This window comes from Phoenix dactylifera, chromosome 1 (genome assembly GCF_051530095.1).
Source record: "Phoenix dactylifera cultivar Ajwa chromosome 1, Ajwa_hap1_PhDact_Kaust_v1.1, whole genome shotgun sequence".
Lineage (NCBI taxonomy): Eukaryota > Viridiplantae > Streptophyta > Magnoliopsida > Arecales > Arecaceae > Phoenix > Phoenix dactylifera.
The window spans coordinates 48,175,757-48,191,941 of record NC_143190.1 but is presented as its reverse complement, the minus strand read 5'-3'; the positions used below and the strand labels follow the sequence as shown (position 1 = coordinate 48,191,941).

The window sequence follows — 16,185 nt, the reverse complement described above, 5'->3', positions numbered from 1 at the left end:
AGGGGCAGCCTTTGACAAATTAATAAAGTTCTTCGAAAGAATTTCCTTCACCAAGCAAAGGGTTCTTCGATCCAACTTACTTCTGTTTGCATGTTTATTTTTGAAGTGCAACCTCATCAATCAAATTATCCCTTCTTACCGAAGCATGCATTCTAGTTTGAAGGGCTTATTTGTTCACGAGAGGATAAAGTCCGGTATCCATGACTATTGATCCTTATCTAACCTGTAAAATGGTTGGCTTTCTTTTGATCATTTGGCCTCTTCTGACAACTGTATCTTTGATGTGAATGTCCTCTTACCTGCATTGATGCTTGGGAATGACATCTAAATGGTACATGAGGATGTTAATTATGACTGATTAAAATGACATAAGATTTACATGAAAGCTGCAATGCACACAAGCTGCAGTGCATAAGTCAACTTTATTTCTATTTACATGTTTAAATGGTGTAATTTGCCTGCCACCTGGTTATTTATTGTGTTTATGCATGCTCCTCTCTTTGGTCCCTTGTCTACATTTATTTGTAATCCCATGTGGTTCTGCAACCTTGTTAGCCGCAGCACATTTTTCTTTCCAATTTCATAGACTTCTAGTTGTTTTATTTTCCCTTTTCCCTTTTCCTTTTTTTTTTTGTTGGGGGCTAAAGTAAAGTTGAGCACCCGGACCGGAAGCTGCCCGCCCGGATGACAAGATCTGATTTGGGGGGGTGGGGGGCGGTGTTGTGGGGGCGATGTTGTGATTCTTCATGTTACAATGTTCTCTGCATTTCTAGTTGCGAAAACTGAAATCCAGATACCATAGTTCTAGATTACTTAATGAATATTACCTGCTTACGTTAACAGGTGCCCCAGCAGAAAAATGAGTATGACTGTGGCCTCTTTGTGCTATACTTCATGGAGCGGTTTATAAGAGAGGCTCCTGAAAGGCTGAGAAAGGAAGACCTTGACAGGGTTAGGCAATTGAGAATATTTAATAGTGCTTTAAATTCAGGTGCCAACTCATTCCCCTTGCTTTTTACACTCTGGCATTTTGTTTTGACAGTTCGATCGCAAGTGGTTTAAACCTGAAGAGGCATCTGGATTGAGAAAAAGAGTCCAAAAGCTGCTACTTGAAGAACTTGAGAGTGCTAGGCTGGAGGATGGAAAAGAATCATCCACATCCTCTGCTAGTTCTGAAAGTGACAGCAATTAACGAGAATAGTGACCAGTATTAAGGGATTCAGGAACTGCAACAGTTTGTCATCTGTCTTTGTTTTTTGAAGATTGCATATCATCACAAAACTGAAGACTCCGAAGCAACTGAACTGGCAGTAAATAGCTGCGGGAGGAGCAAATTTTTGTTGAAGTTGATCGGCAACAATTCTGCAGCTGAAGCATACCAGCTGGAAGGATTTTCTAAATATATCTGAAGGTGATTAAAGCTAATAAATCAAGGTGGTTAAAGCATTAAGAGAAGATGTGTGGACTTCTTCATTTGGAGGATTGGAAAATACTTTAGAGTTCTTCACATAAAAGGTAGTTTCCTCAGCAGGGGGAAATCGCAGGTTAGGTGCGGCCGCAAATACTAATGAATCGTGACTGTTCAGCAGTCCCTTTCTTGATCTCAACTAGATGGTTTGTAGAGGGTGAGCGTTGGTATAATGGTAAGGTTGCTCCATTGTGGCCTAGGTTTTATGGATTTAAAGCACAAACGGCCTCTCTGCACGCAGGCATAATGCTGCATACATCCGACCCTTTCCAGATCCCTCATGCAGTGGACCGCCTTTAACCAGATTGTCTGTACAAAGAAAATCTTGACAGATGTAAAGGCATCTAATGTTGATAGAGTTATGATTGTTAGAGTGGATGTTTAGAATGGCGCCCAATTTATATCCTTGCAGACTAATTCAGTCTTCCTCAATTATATTTTGAATGTCTGAGTAAAATATATTTTCCTTACCAAGAGCAGTCTATCCCTTTATGTTTATACATTTTACTAATTCTATATAGTAGGTTCTCTTCATATAGCTCTAATTTGACATCTGTTTTTTCCTTGGGAATAAGCCATCTAGCAGCGGATATTACTTGGACACACAAGCCGTTTTCAGATTTCTGAATCAACAACCAAAATGGAGGGTAGTTGTTGGTGCTTTAATGGAAAAGGTACTTTTTTTTCTGAGAGAAATGGAGGGAGGGCAGGCGATGATTTAATTACCCAATTCTAGATTTCGGGGGATGCACATTTGAATAATCAAACCCAGAGCTTGCCATCAAGGCAAGCTCTAATTTTACGGAAAGAGATACGCTTTGGTTTGGTTATCTTGTATGCAGGCTCACCATATGTGGATTCTTCTGGCAAGTATTTGTTGCTTTGCAAGGTAGCATTTCAATCCTCAGCGGCGCTGATGGTGACATATTAGAGCAGCTTTGAATGCCAGCATAACTTCTAAAATGTGCTTTTCAGCACTGTAGATCTCGTTGGTGAATAAAGAGGGGTTAAAGGGCAGAAATGCAATCATGCCTGCCAACTATGATGATAGTTTCTGTTAATAATCATACTATTTATTTCCTAGTCTATGCAGCTCGCAAATATGGATGTGGCTGTTTGTGAATATGTGTGCGCCTCTTTTTTCAGAAAAATAAATAGGACAAGAGGAAGCCTGACTCAAAGCAAATGGAGGTCACTGGAGTTGACACCTGGTGTTAACAAGGAATATTTGAGAAGAAAAATATCAGAAAAAATAATTAACCAGAAAATATTGTGATTTTTTTTTAAAGATCAAGAGGGGCTAATCTCCACCTTTTTACCCTTATCTCCGCCCCAACCCTTGAAAGTGGCAAGAGGTGGTACTGGAAAACATTATGACAATGTCACCGGAGAAAAACTCATCTTCGTCCCATCTTCACCTGATCCTTATTTGGAACACTAAATGGCATACAACAGGCAGTACCATCTAACGATTTCTTATTACAATTCCTTCATTGCGAGCACCTTGCTTTCTTTTCTGTAAAGAAGGAGATTTAAAAAGAAGATTAAAATAAACTAGAATAGGTTATATGTGAATCATCTTACAGGACATCTGAAAAGTCAGCTAATCCTAAAACTGGCCGGCCAATGATTTAATGCACACAAAGATGAAAAATTCTTTACATCATCTTATAGAACTGAGAGATGTGCAGAGCTCCTCAACTAAAACAAGGATCCCACTGCCTCAGCTCCAGGAAACCAGGTTCGTCTACCTAGGTAGGTACAATCTGATCGCCGAGGTCTATATCCTTGGAGCGATTAAAGGGCCCTGGTTTGCTGTCTTGAGTTATCAAGGGCCTCTCTTCTTGCGAAAGCATGAGAGACATCCTTGGGGCTGATCAAGAGGGATCATTCCTCCACCCTTTGATGTGTCTATCGCCTCCAACAAAGCCACCGCTCCATCCATCTCGGGTCTCTTGTCAGGGTTCGCATCCCAGCATCTCTTCATTATATTGGCCAGAGAGCTTGGGCAACATCTTGGTATCTCTGGCCTCAAGTTCTGCGATTAACAAAGTCCAACCTTTTAAGTGCTGGAAACTATTCATTCTAGCAGTGATGTGAAGATGCATGCATGGATTGAAAGTATACCTGCCGAACAACTGCAGACGTAACCTCTGAGAAGCTAAGATCAGGATATGGCATATCACAGCAGTATATTTCCCATAAGCAAATGCCGAAACTGTAAACATCACATTTTCTGTTGTAGGGACTGCCATTGAGGACCTGCATGCAATTTAGATGCCAAGTCATTGGTGATAAGTTGGACTATACAAAACTAAAGAGCATAAGAGGAAGTGTCATGGGTGAACGGTAATGCAGCTTGCACAGAAAAATCATCATGCTAGAAAAAAATGTCACATGCTTTTCTTAGTACATCTTTTTTTCCTTGTAAGCAAAGATCAGCCAAATTGAACATTGAAAGAAATCCATGTTTCTACTTATTATTCAGCTAAAAAGATCTTGAAATTTTCCAAGGAATTATAAATCTTTTCAGGTAATAACGGAAAACATAACTACGCCAAAATTTGATGCTTCCAGCTGAAGACCAGCAGTTTGCAGACTACCATAGAGTGAAAATATTGAAGGGTCAGTTAAAAAATAAAATATGAGTTTGAAACCTGCTTATATCCTTCTTAAGCATCTCTTAGTGCAGTTCTGGTGGGAAAAGAGCCGTGCATTGGATTTTTTTTTTTTCTCCTCTTTTTTTCCCTTCCCTACAGGCTTCTATGAAAAAAAGAAAAACAGTAGCTGCACATGGGTCCATAGAAACTGAAGAATGCATATTGGAAATAACTCATCTAGTTAATCTTACGTTATATTCAAAAGGTACTGCATTTGTAAGATAGAATTACTATTTGGTTTTGATTTGGGAATCACTGTTTGGTTCTGATGGCCTTTTTCTCGTGTGTAGGAAAGCTTTCTAGGATATTAACAACTGAAATATTTTAAATGTTTCATACAAATCAATTCAAATCAAGGTTTAAAACTACTGACTTGTACTAGCCAGTACAGCATGTACTGTACCATCCCAGTACTTGTATCAGCAAGGTACAGGAGTAAAAGAGGATCATTTCTCAGCCTACATGATCAATTTAATCTGCGAAAAAAATGATGCCTTAAAAAGGTCAATGAAGGGAATACGCTATGCCAGACATTGAACAATTCCTGCAGAAAAGGATGGTGGCATACCTCAGGTGCCATGTAACCAAGTGTTCCTGTTTCACCCGTCATGTCATTAGGATTTTGAGCCTCAACACGAGCAACGCCAAAGTCAGCAATTTTTACTGTTCTTGTCTTATCCAGAAGCATATTCTCTGTCTTCACATCTCTGTGCACGATCTTTTTTGAATGCAGATAACTCAGTCTGCAGAAGAAGCAAATTCTTCAGAAGGCTAGAAGCTGTAATATATTAGATATTCATTTGCTTTGACTGCCTCTTTTTTTTTTCTTTCTTGGTGCACTAACTGCCTCTCTCCAAGACAGCTTAATATTAAAAGATAGTAGTAAGTAGCGAACCATAAAATAAGTCAGATGACGCTGATATTACCCTCTTGCAATATCAAGAGCCAATTGAACGACAACTTTGAAGGCTAATTTTCTTCTCCGGTTTTTGATAAGAAATGTTTTCAGTGCACCACCAGGAAGGTACTCGACGACAACACAGCATACATTACTTGGTATGCCAAGAAGGCCATTTTCTGTTTGTATATTTAGATCTCCGGCACCCATTGTAGCACCTATAAACTGTAGAAAAGTAAATTGACTGGTTAAATTAATGTTAAGATTGTCAGTTGAACAAATTGAAAGGGAAAACATTTACCAACAGGGTAGGAGCTTGTGCACCTTTTCATTTCCCCCCAAAAAAGTACAAAATACATGCTTACATTGGATTATACGAGTATGTTTGGATGTCAGATAAACAAAGTGGGCATCAGCTTGTCTGCAGTTTGTGCATGTGATGGATGATATTATACACAGCATAATCCACAAATTGTTGTAAATTAGATATACATGGCAGTGGATTTAAAAGAGAAGGAATCTGCAGAATACTATAACTATATATATAGCTATAGTTATAGTTATATGCGAGATCGCTGTAAGCTTTAAGCAAATGGACTTCTTTTTAAGATCAAGAATTTCAAAATCCAAGAAAATAAATAGATCTTGTGGTTCTCGTAGGGTAATTACAACTATTAACTGGAAGACTAAATTACATAGTAGCAGCTTTGATTAAGAACAAGTTAATGTGTGGAGTGTACGATTTCATGGATTGCCATGACATGTAGAAATTATATAAACCTTGTGTTTACTTTTGGAGTATGTTTCCTATAAGCTATAAAATGGGATGAACAGAGAGACAGAAAGGTGGGCAGGAAGATTGGCAAGGAATCCAAGCAGACTAGGATTAGAAAGGCGTGCTGTGATTAGAGTGAGGACACCATCTAAGGGTGAAATATGGGTAATCATGGGACTTGAAAATTTAGAAAATATTCCCATTTTTATATAGTCTTAGGATGGGAGCTTTTCCAGAATGATTGAGCATTGAGTGTTTATGGTAGGGCATAGGAGATTTCAGTGGAGCAATGAAATGCATAGAGATTAGAAAGAATAACAACAAAAGCATGTTGTTGTGCCAAACACTAAGAGACAAAATCTAGGTGAACAAAAGGGATTTGACACCCTAGTTTTATGAAAGATGATGATTAAAATACTTGGTGGGCGAGGTTGGGTCTTTCGAGGTACATGGCAGGAAAGATATAGGATTCCATTTGGAACAGAAAGCTAGATCCTGCAAGCTAGCAAGTATGCAAGAGTATGAAGGTGACTCTATTGCTTTTCCTCTTCTTTTTTTTATAAGGAAGGAGCACTTTGTTTTTATTGAGTCTAAATATTTTGAGGTAGCCAATGGATGCCCAGAAGTATGAGTTTGTTTTTGATGTGTGCCATTGACAAAGAGTCCAAGATTTGTTGACGTATGCGGAGTCTGGAGTTTGGAGATATATTTTCCTAGCCATAGGATTTTTCTAGGCCATGGCTTCAGATACTACCTATATATTTCTAGGCTGCAATTTCTCATACTCCTTATTTTAGTGCATCATTCGATCTTGCTAAGGGAGCACAGCCCAAGGGTTAGCAAAACATCTAGTTATATTAGAAGGTGGGCTTAATTAGAGAAAGTTTATGAAAAGAAAAACGGGCAATTTGGAATTGAAAAGAAGTTGGGAAATAGTGCTAGTTTAAGAGTAGGTCTTCAAGGATAAGGATACTGCTGGAAATGTAGAGGATTGAGAGATACTAAAATTTTATAGAGTGTTAGGATTTATTAATTTTTTATAAAGCACATCAAACATGCCAGGTTGCTAGTATAGTTAGAAGTAGATAGAGTGATAGAGAAATGATGCATGACTTACCTTGGACAAGTTTTATCTACGGAATTTGCTCCACTTCATCTTTCCGGTCAATTTAGCGAACCTAGTGCTAGTGTGGCCCTTGTTTATATCATACTCCAACTACTAGAAACCATGTGAATTTGATGGCTTATGAAATGCCACATCATCCTTATTCTTGAACAAGTGGATCAAGTCAGCTGGGGTGAGTTGTCCAAGGTGGACCAGACAAAGCTGATTCACCTGCCTGCCCTTTTAAGCAGTTGCATCCAACCACTCTGGGTATAATGTAATCTCGATCTTGACCATTGATGATCTAATCAAACGTTAGGCGATCATATGTAGCTTAAGTAAAGGAACAATCCTAAAAGCCATAACTCGTATGCCAACACCTCCAAAATTTGCAACAAATCAAGGTTTTAAGTCTCAATATCAAGTTCCATACCGGGAGGATATGGTACTGTACATCCTTGTACCAACGCATGGTATGCTACCAAAGTTGGCACAACACTTATACCATATGTCAATACAGCAGCATACAAGACCCTTAACCCCCAAACCACCCAGTACAGGTCAGTACTTAAAACCTTGCCACAAACAATGCTAAATTCTGATAATATCCTAAGTATTCAATTATTATGGCAAGATGGTAAGAGTAAAGTTAAGCATTTAATCCCCCAATATTTGTCTTAGATTTCTTTTCTTAATTCCTTATTCTTGGTAACAGGATAGAAAGTCTTCTAATCGAAATGCAGCAATTAATTATCCTAATCTTATCATTATCAAGTGAGAAAGTGCAGGAATTACATATGCTAGTTTTCCTGATCAGCTCCAAGTGCCATGTCATCCTTACTCTTGAATAAGTGGATTGATTGGGCGCAGGCAACCCATCCAAGTCGGACCATACCGAGTCAGTTCTGTGAAGTGTCAAGATATTTGTTGCTTTTGAAGGGGGTAACCTTGTGCAGTTAACTGCAAGTTTCCCACCTCTTTCAACATGAGACAACCAAACACAATGATTTCCCTTGCCTTTGTTAGTTGCAAGAATTCAAACAGAAAAAATGGCTCTTACAATAATTGCTGGCAAATTAAATAGATACTTGCAAATATAAATTGTGGCTTTTCTATTTGCAGTACAAACCTTATTGCAAGCAAATGGAATCATAGGCAATCAGACTGTCCCTTACGGCCATAATTAATCCTCCAGGTATGACAAATATGATAATATTTTGTTTTACTTGTACCTTATCATAGTGGGAATCTTGAATTTGGAAAATTTCCTTTAGCAGATTCCATCTGTCACTTTTTTCCTCAAAATATCCTTGACCAAAACCACTAATCCCCTCATCCCCCACCTTTAAAATCACTAATGTTTGTGGTGATATATAAAATCACTAATGTTAACTAGCTCAAAACTGCACACAATTTTCTCCCACATTCCCCCTTGGCAACTTACTAAAATAGTAAAATCTTCACCAATTATACGAAATGACTTTGGATTGAATCGTGCCTTCACTAGGGTTTTAGGGGCTTAGGGTTATTTCAGAGGTACATAATTCCATGTAACTAAGATGGTAATCATGGAAAAGGCAAGATTACTAATAATGTAGCCAGAAAAAAGGTAACACATAAAACATATCAAGAGGAAAACTAAAAGAGTAATGTGCTACGTTTTCTGTATGAGATCTTTTTCTATATATAAATTAAGATTTGGATCTGATTTAGGAGAAGGAAGAATTTTCCCAACCCGCTATCTCGAATCTCTAAAAAAAATAGAAAAAGATGAAAAAATTATGAAAGTAAGGTTCCCTTTTCTTTTATTGATGATCCATCCCTCATAAACTGTGGTTCATAGCCTCTATTTATAATAGTAGTGAGGTCTTCCCTTGTATAGTTTGGGTCGGATTTTTCTTCTAGTTCAAATAAGACTAACTTTCCAAAAATAAATAGAACTAATAGAAATAATCACCAAAAAAATAAAATCGTACAAGAGGTAGATCTCGAGTTCTACATCAATTTTGCCTTCTATTGCTTCACCTAATTCTTCACAGATTGAGAGATACACCTAACCAAAGTCTTTTTCGAAAAGAAACTTTTGGTTTGATCAGCCTATTTTGAGACTTAAATGATGAAATTTCGGCCCATTTCAACCCCTTAGCAGGTTGGCCCTAAGTTGGAGATGTAGAAAAGTTACTCAATTAAAAAAAATATATATCTTAATTGGAATTCGTATGACCAAGTTATAGGCTCCAAAATTTTAGCTCACAATTTGGCTTCCTAATGTGGCAGATCTTGCTCGTGCACCCTGTCCAGCCCTACTCATATTGGCCAAAGTGATTCACATCGAGTCTAGTGATCCTTTTGGATACCCGTAGTGGCCAAGATGATCCACATCGAGTCTGGTGATCCATTTGAATCGAATTTTGACAAAAATATAAGACTAATATTGCCTATGACCCTATCAAAAATAGTTATTATTGTTATAATAAAAAGTTGTTATTATTTGACGAAGGAAGCCATTGACCCGATATTTCTGCATGCAAAAATGGAAGTTACAACAATCATTCTAACATAGTAACAAAAAAAGAGAATTTTAAGGTGTCATAGCTTTGTGAAATTATAAAAATCTAAAAGAAGAACACCTTGTTTTTTAATCTCCTCATGTAATAAGCATGCATATGTACTAGTACATTCCATATCACCTGAATAAAATAAGAGCGATTTAAGATCTGAAGCATTTTTTCAATATTGTCTATGATAATAGGATCTCATGAATGAATCTGTCATAACTTACCATAAAACTTTAAAAAGATGCGGTGGAAAATGTGGATATAACGCACTTCAACCAAGTGGTCTTATCCAGCAAGGCGACTTATTTGAACTAGAGGTCAAGTTTTTAGATTCTGCTTTTGCTCCCACCAATCTTTGAAGATATCATATGTTATCCTAAATTATCTTTCTCTAGAACATTGCTGGGAGTTGAAAACATGAAAGACAATTAAGAAATTAATTTTAATGTCATACACTAAGTTGTTTCCCAATTAAATGACACACTGGAAACTCAACAAGTCAAACTGATATAATTAAGGTTTGGACGAGGTAGAATTAAGGTTTAACTCCACTAAATAGAAGAAAATTTGTTTAGTTGCGCCTTCTATGCGGCATGCTAGTCTTTGTTTAGCCCAAATAGTAGCCTTCATCAATGAAGCACTTAACTTTCACAACATGATTTTTACCTTGCTAAGCATGGAAGAGGACCCCCACCACATCCATTGAATGCACAGAAAGAACTGTAACTTAGCATGGCAATGCCTAAATGGGTTTGTTTGAAAAGTAAATGCATTTATGCGATGAAACTTTACCTTGGTTACATTGGGATGATCTAACTTATGCCAAACAGAAACTTCCTGAGAAAAAGCTGTCCTGAGTGCAGAAATTTCAGCTTCTGTCCTGTGACCCTCTTCTCCCCAATCAAGCAGCTTCACTGTGGAAAAGAAAGAACAAAAAAAGATGCTCACAGTCAACAGTGAATGAAGATACAATACATAATCAGACTTTTTTGCTTATGTCATTCTGGATAAATTATCTATCAAATAGAACAAGGAAAAAAGATAACCACAGTAAGTAGATTGCATTATTTATCTCCAGTATTTGCAAAAGAATAGTATGGAATTATTAATCAATTCACAAAAATCATTCCATGTGCTGATGGTTATGCTTTATGCTTTTTTTGCTAAAAAAGAGCAAAACACATATGTGGACTTTTAAACTATGAAAATAGGAAATGGAGTGCAAAGAATTTTCAAAAAGAACTGACACAAAAGTGGTCCAGAGTGCTCTTAAAGACAGGTTATCAGGGACACAAAGAAGTGAAACAAAGAAAGGATGGAATATTTTAGCTTAATGTAATGACGACCCTCAGTTGTTTATTATTGATATAAGTCCCACCTCAGAGTATGAATTCTACTAGTTTGGATATTTCTAAGGAAAATCAAACTTTTACTTGGCAAATACCTCTCTTGTACCACTTTGGTTTACATGTTGATGAAATATGTTTTGGTACTGTCTATTTTCCACCATTCACTCGAAGAAAAATAAAAGAAATAAGTTCTGGCAATGATTGCAGCTCTGAGTTACTGAACTTAAATATAGCCCATCTAGTTTAACTCCAAGGATGTAGGAACATGGTGATCTAATGTTTTTTATCATCTTAAACATGGTTCGATATGCCATTCAAAATTTTGATATTGAAGCTGAAAAGTCAAGATTTCAGCCAGAATTGATTTGAAACTTGGGCCCACTTCAAAATTTTATCCAACATGACTATTTTATTGGGTCAAAATAAAATTTATATGTGAGCAATTTATGCTAAATTTGCCTTCATTCTATCTTTTTAAATATCGGGAGGCATTTTCTCCAGATCCAGCTTAGATCTTGTGAGTGTCAGAATAGAGAGTGCTACTTCTTTTTTTTTGGTGGGAAGATAAATGTTATAATGTTAGGTTCCAAAAAATACGACATTGTTTTCTGTTTTGGGAGGAAGGGGGGGTTACAGACCACTTGATGCATAGACTAGGGTCTCTAAATCATATGACTTGGTATGTAAGCAGTTTAGAAGTGGTCAATCACATCCAATGGCTTGGATCATTGATGTGGGACATCCATTGTCCGATCAAAACCTGACCAGATTTGAGTAGAGATCCACTTAAGTATAGCCAAGTCTATATGTCTCCCTATGTATATACACACACACATGTATGTATGTATGTATGTATTTGTTTGTACATCCTCACACTATCTCCATCTTTATATATAGGATGGACTATGCTCCTCCCGAGAGAAGAGAATATCTAATCTTGGATCCAAAAAATCAATAATTAGACACCCAAATTGAAAATCCAAACTGTTGATCATGATCTATACCACTAAAAATGTTTAGAAACTAAAAATCATGTGTTTCAATGGTCTCTAACAAAGGCATCAAGTTGGCAAAAAAGGGATTTTTTTAATTGTGCTAATGTGCAAAATATATGATAAAGCATTTAAATTAAGAATCTACTCTATATAGATTGAAAATCAATAGATTTTAATGCTTAGATCATAGCAACATATGGTCTCATATTATTTTTTGTGTCTACTTGATGCATAAATTAGAGAACATCAAAATACACAAGTTTTAGTTTCTAGGTATTTTAGTAGCATAGATCATGAACAATAGCGTAGATCTATGATTTCAGTGCCTAATTATTGATTTTAGACCTAAGCAAAGGGGATATTCTCGCCTGTCAATATATATATATATATATATATATATATATATATATATATATATATATATATATATATATATATATATATATAATGAAAGAAAATATAAAAAGTTAGTGTCTTTCCACAATTTTGCTGATATCTAATATGACTGCTGTACGCACCTGCTTCAAAGTTACTATTGGTTGGAGGTTAGTTGAGTTCACATGAAAGTTTCAAAGCAAGAAACCCTATCCAACCAAGGTCACGGGAGCAATTAGCAGATCCAACCCAACCCGTGAGACTCGCAGGCTTCTAAATACTAAAAAAAATCGGGATATAGCACACTTCAAAAAAGAAAAAAAAAATCCAAATGCCGTAACGATAAAATCAAGAACGAAAAATTTCCAAATGCCATGAAGACAAAACAGAAACAATACCAAATATATCCCACATTTAGGATAAGTGACTTATTCGACATTGACAGGAACTTCACAGGATACAGATTAAAGACTGGGCAACAAAGACAGCGAAATTTGAACGTAGAAAAACAACAAAGAAACAAAAACAAATCGGATATCTCAAAAATTAAGCCAAGAGAAGAAAAGAAAAATATTCCCAGCGATGAAAGATCAAACTTTACCAACTTTCTGAGCGAAAAAATCAATCGGAGTACCGATGGACGATCAAAGAACCAAGAAACCAAGAATAGAAACAACTGATCGAATTGGTACCAAGAACCAAAACAAAGAGCAGACAGAGTGGCTAAAGATTGGATTTTTACTCTTGTCGTCGTCTCACCTGCGACGTCCTGGCCGTCGTAGACACCGCGGTGGACGGTGCCGAAGGTGCCCCGGGCGATGGCCCCTTTGATGACCAGCTTAGAGGGATCGATCTCCCATTCTTGCCTCTGCCTCTCCCCTCGGCCGCCGCCGCCCTCTCTCTCCTCCTCCTTCTTCTTCTCCATCGTCCATGCCCGACTCAGGTGCCTCTCCAGCTGCTCGTCCAGGCTCTTCAGATCGATCTGGTCCGCCCGCAGGAACCCATCTCCCCCCTCCCTCATCTCCTCTCCTTCTCTCTCTCTCTGTTCTCTCAAGAAGAGTTTACAAGAAGTGCGAGTTCTTGTTTTCTTCTTCGTCCTTATCAACTTAGCAGCTATGAGAGCTCTTCCCTTCTCTCCCTTCTTCTCTCTTCGCCTCCTGCTCTTCTCCTGCTTCTCTTTGCTCTATGTTCCATGTGAGCACATGGGTTGCCTGAAGACAACGTGTCTCTGACCCAGTTGGGGTCTCTCAGTGTTCTTTTTTTTATTATCTTTCTCATTCTCTTTCTCTCTCTATATTTAGAGTCTCAAAGACTCGTCATTTCCATTACACGTATCTCTCAAATGTGACTTTTTCTGTCAGCGTTGGAAGCATACTCGCGGTCAATTTTCGTTTGCCACGGTCTTGCCTTCTTTCTCTCTCTAGATTACCGTGAGTCCAATGCAAAGATCACCCGATCCGGATCGGGTAGTAAGATTTGTAGTCCGATGGTACCCGAGTAAATATTTTAATCAAAAACTCCAGTAATCCAACTCAGTCTTGATGGATGATCCACCTTAGGCCTCATTTTGCCGTTGATAATAAAATTTTTTTGAAGCATAGCTTTTTCAAGTAGAACTTTTATAAAAAAACTATTTGCTGTTTGGTAACTACACTTATAAAGTGCCATATAATTTTAATATGTGTTTAGTAAACAAAGTAAGAAAGTATTTTGAGTATGACAAAATGATAATAAAAAATATTACAAATATTATACAACAAAGCATAATAAAATATAATAGATGTTGATACATAAATATATCATATAGTATAAATTACTATAATATAATATAATATAATATAATTATTATAATATAATATTATATTATTATATTATTATAATATAATATTATATACTGTAGCATAATAATATAACATAATTTGATATTATATAATATAACATATCAATGTATTATGATATAATGTAATGTAATATATAATAAAGATATAAAATATTATAATTATTATCATTATATATTAATAAATTAAAAAAAATTATTTTTTGTAATTATAATATTTTATTATAGGTATTTTGATCTAAAAAGTAAAAAATATAAATCAAAACAGCTTTCCGACGCACGCTAAAAATTCTGTTTCAAATAAGCTTTATTTTTGAGCTTCTCCCAAAAAAACTATTTTAGCTAGAAAGCTAAAAGAGCTTTCCGATTTTTTTACTAAACATCTCTACTCCATCCAAAAGTACCTTTGGAGGATCAGAAAGTGCTTTCTAGCCAACCAAAATCTCTATCAAATGGAACCTTAGTCGAATTCTCAAATTTATTCTTAGAAAAATATGTTCAATTTATATTACATTAAATTTATTAATAATTATTTAATACTTTATATTTATTTTTTATTGCTTTATATTAATTCTATATTATTTTTTATTTTATATATTCTAATATATTTATAATTATATTTAATAAATACATAAAAAATATCATTTTTAATATTACATGATCATGGTAAGTGTATTAAAACAGAAAATTTTAATTCAGATATACTGCTTTATTCAAAAGTTGATCAAATAATGGTTAAACATATAACAGTCATTATTTGGATGCTGATCATCGACATACATAACATGGTAAACCACATCTAAAACCATTACAATGGTCATCTTATAATTTTATAATGGCTGTTATTTAATCCATGGATTAAGCCATGTCTGGAGAGAGAGAGAGTAGAAGATTATGTACTATTTGACTTTGCTTGCAATCTCTTACGTTGAAAGTTTTTTCCTAGTTTTTAAAGACTCTGCCTCCTCCGATACTGGGAAGCGCTGCTTGTATTTTAGAGGCATGGTCGTTGGGTATGGCGCAGTGAAGGTTGTATCAAGGAAAAATGGTCAAATAAGTGGACAAAAACGTGACGTACATGTCGGATTTTAGTTGGACTTCCATTGTTGACGTGGTAGGACGCACGGGTGGATGCATTTATGGGTGAAGTTTTATACGGGGGAGGTTCGTTCTTTGAAGCATCATGAAAACTCACCTCTGGGCTTATCTTTATTTGACTTTGTTGCCCGAGGAAAAGACACCGGACGGGAAGATGTCCCGTGACCGGATTGCTCTCCTCCCCCTCCTCCTCCTCAATTTTTTTTTTTTTTTTGGGGGGGGGGGGGGGGGGGGGGGGGGAGGGGGGGGATGAGAACAGTATGAGAAAAGTGCACCATTCAGAGCTATATAACAGAATTGGATGCAACATTGCAGTTGTCCTCTAGAATGGGGAGACTCAGGGAAAAGGGATTGGGCGAGGAATCCTAGGACTGGTGGGAGAAGGTGTCATGCTTCCATAAGGTTCTTCACGGAAAAACTAGAGGAGATACGTGGTGGAATAGATAATGACATGGTTTGAGATGACTCGATTGGAAAGTCTCATAAAATTATCCTTCCTACTTTAGGGATTAGAGTTCTCTCAACAAAACAAAACGGTGTGAAGATATTATGAATAATATCTCGAAGACAAAATCCATAGCAGCCATGTCTATGTTTTATTGTCAACAGATAAGTCGTGAGACAAATATAAAAACTCAGGAAAAAAAATAAAGGGATGTTTGGATTTTTCTATGCTATTGGGCTGAAAATTCTGTAGAATTTATGGATTGGGCCAATATAACTAGAAAAATCGTAGGTTGTAGACTAGGTTAGAAAAAATATGCATGAATAGCTTTGGAATGGGCGGTGTTGGTCTTTTTTTTTTTTTCTTCATGTGGGATTCAGGCTGTGTTGGTCTTTTTCTTCTTTTTATAGAATTCAGACAGACCCACTTCAAGATATTTTATAAATACAGGCCTAACCCAACATGTAGCATGTGATCTTGCTAGTTGTATTGGTCCAATTCACAAATCCTAAAAAAATTTCAGCCTAATTCTATAAAAAAATCCAAACCAGCCTCATTCATTTATACCAGCGATATCCATGCTAAAGATGAGGGCTTTCTTTCTTTTTCAGTTCATATCAGC

At 36.5% G+C, this 16,185-nt stretch overlaps 2 protein-coding genes across 7 annotated transcripts in view; one reads left to right on the top strand and one right to left on the bottom strand.

Annotated features, from left to right (window-relative positions):
* The window catches only part of LOC103715955 (ubiquitin-like-specific protease 1D), a 44,417-nt gene extending 42,415 nt beyond the window's left edge, over positions 1–2,002 (top strand). For 4 of the 6 annotated variants that reach the window (XM_039125630.3, XM_039125631.3, XM_039125632.3 and 1 more), the window contains exons 13-14: positions 844–951; positions 1,043–2,002. In XM_039125630.3, the coding sequence (XP_038981558.3) occupies positions 844–951; positions 1,043–1,192 (258 nt within the window). In that variant the 3' untranslated portion in view covers positions 1,193–2,002. Of the gene's footprint in view, positions 1–843; positions 952–1,042 lie in introns of those variants that run through there. The other 2 variants (XM_088704393.2, XR_015968835.2) reach the window with 2 other exon arrangements.
* A 974-nt stretch (positions 2,003–2,976) lies between these two features.
* LOC103723380 (serine/threonine-protein kinase 52-like) lies at positions 2,977–13,447 on the bottom strand. The gene is made up of 6 exons (XM_008814273.6): positions 12,943–13,447; positions 10,257–10,378; positions 5,055–5,251; positions 4,697–4,871; positions 3,596–3,730; positions 2,977–3,506 (listed from the first exon to the last, which is right to left on the bottom strand). The coding sequence occupies exons 1-6, from the start codon at positions 13,202–13,204 to the stop codon at positions 3,297–3,299; spliced, it is 1,101 nt and encodes a 366-aa protein (XP_008812495.3). The 5' UTR covers positions 13,205–13,447; the 3' UTR covers positions 2,977–3,296.
* Positions 13,448–16,185: the final 2,738 nt, after the last annotated feature.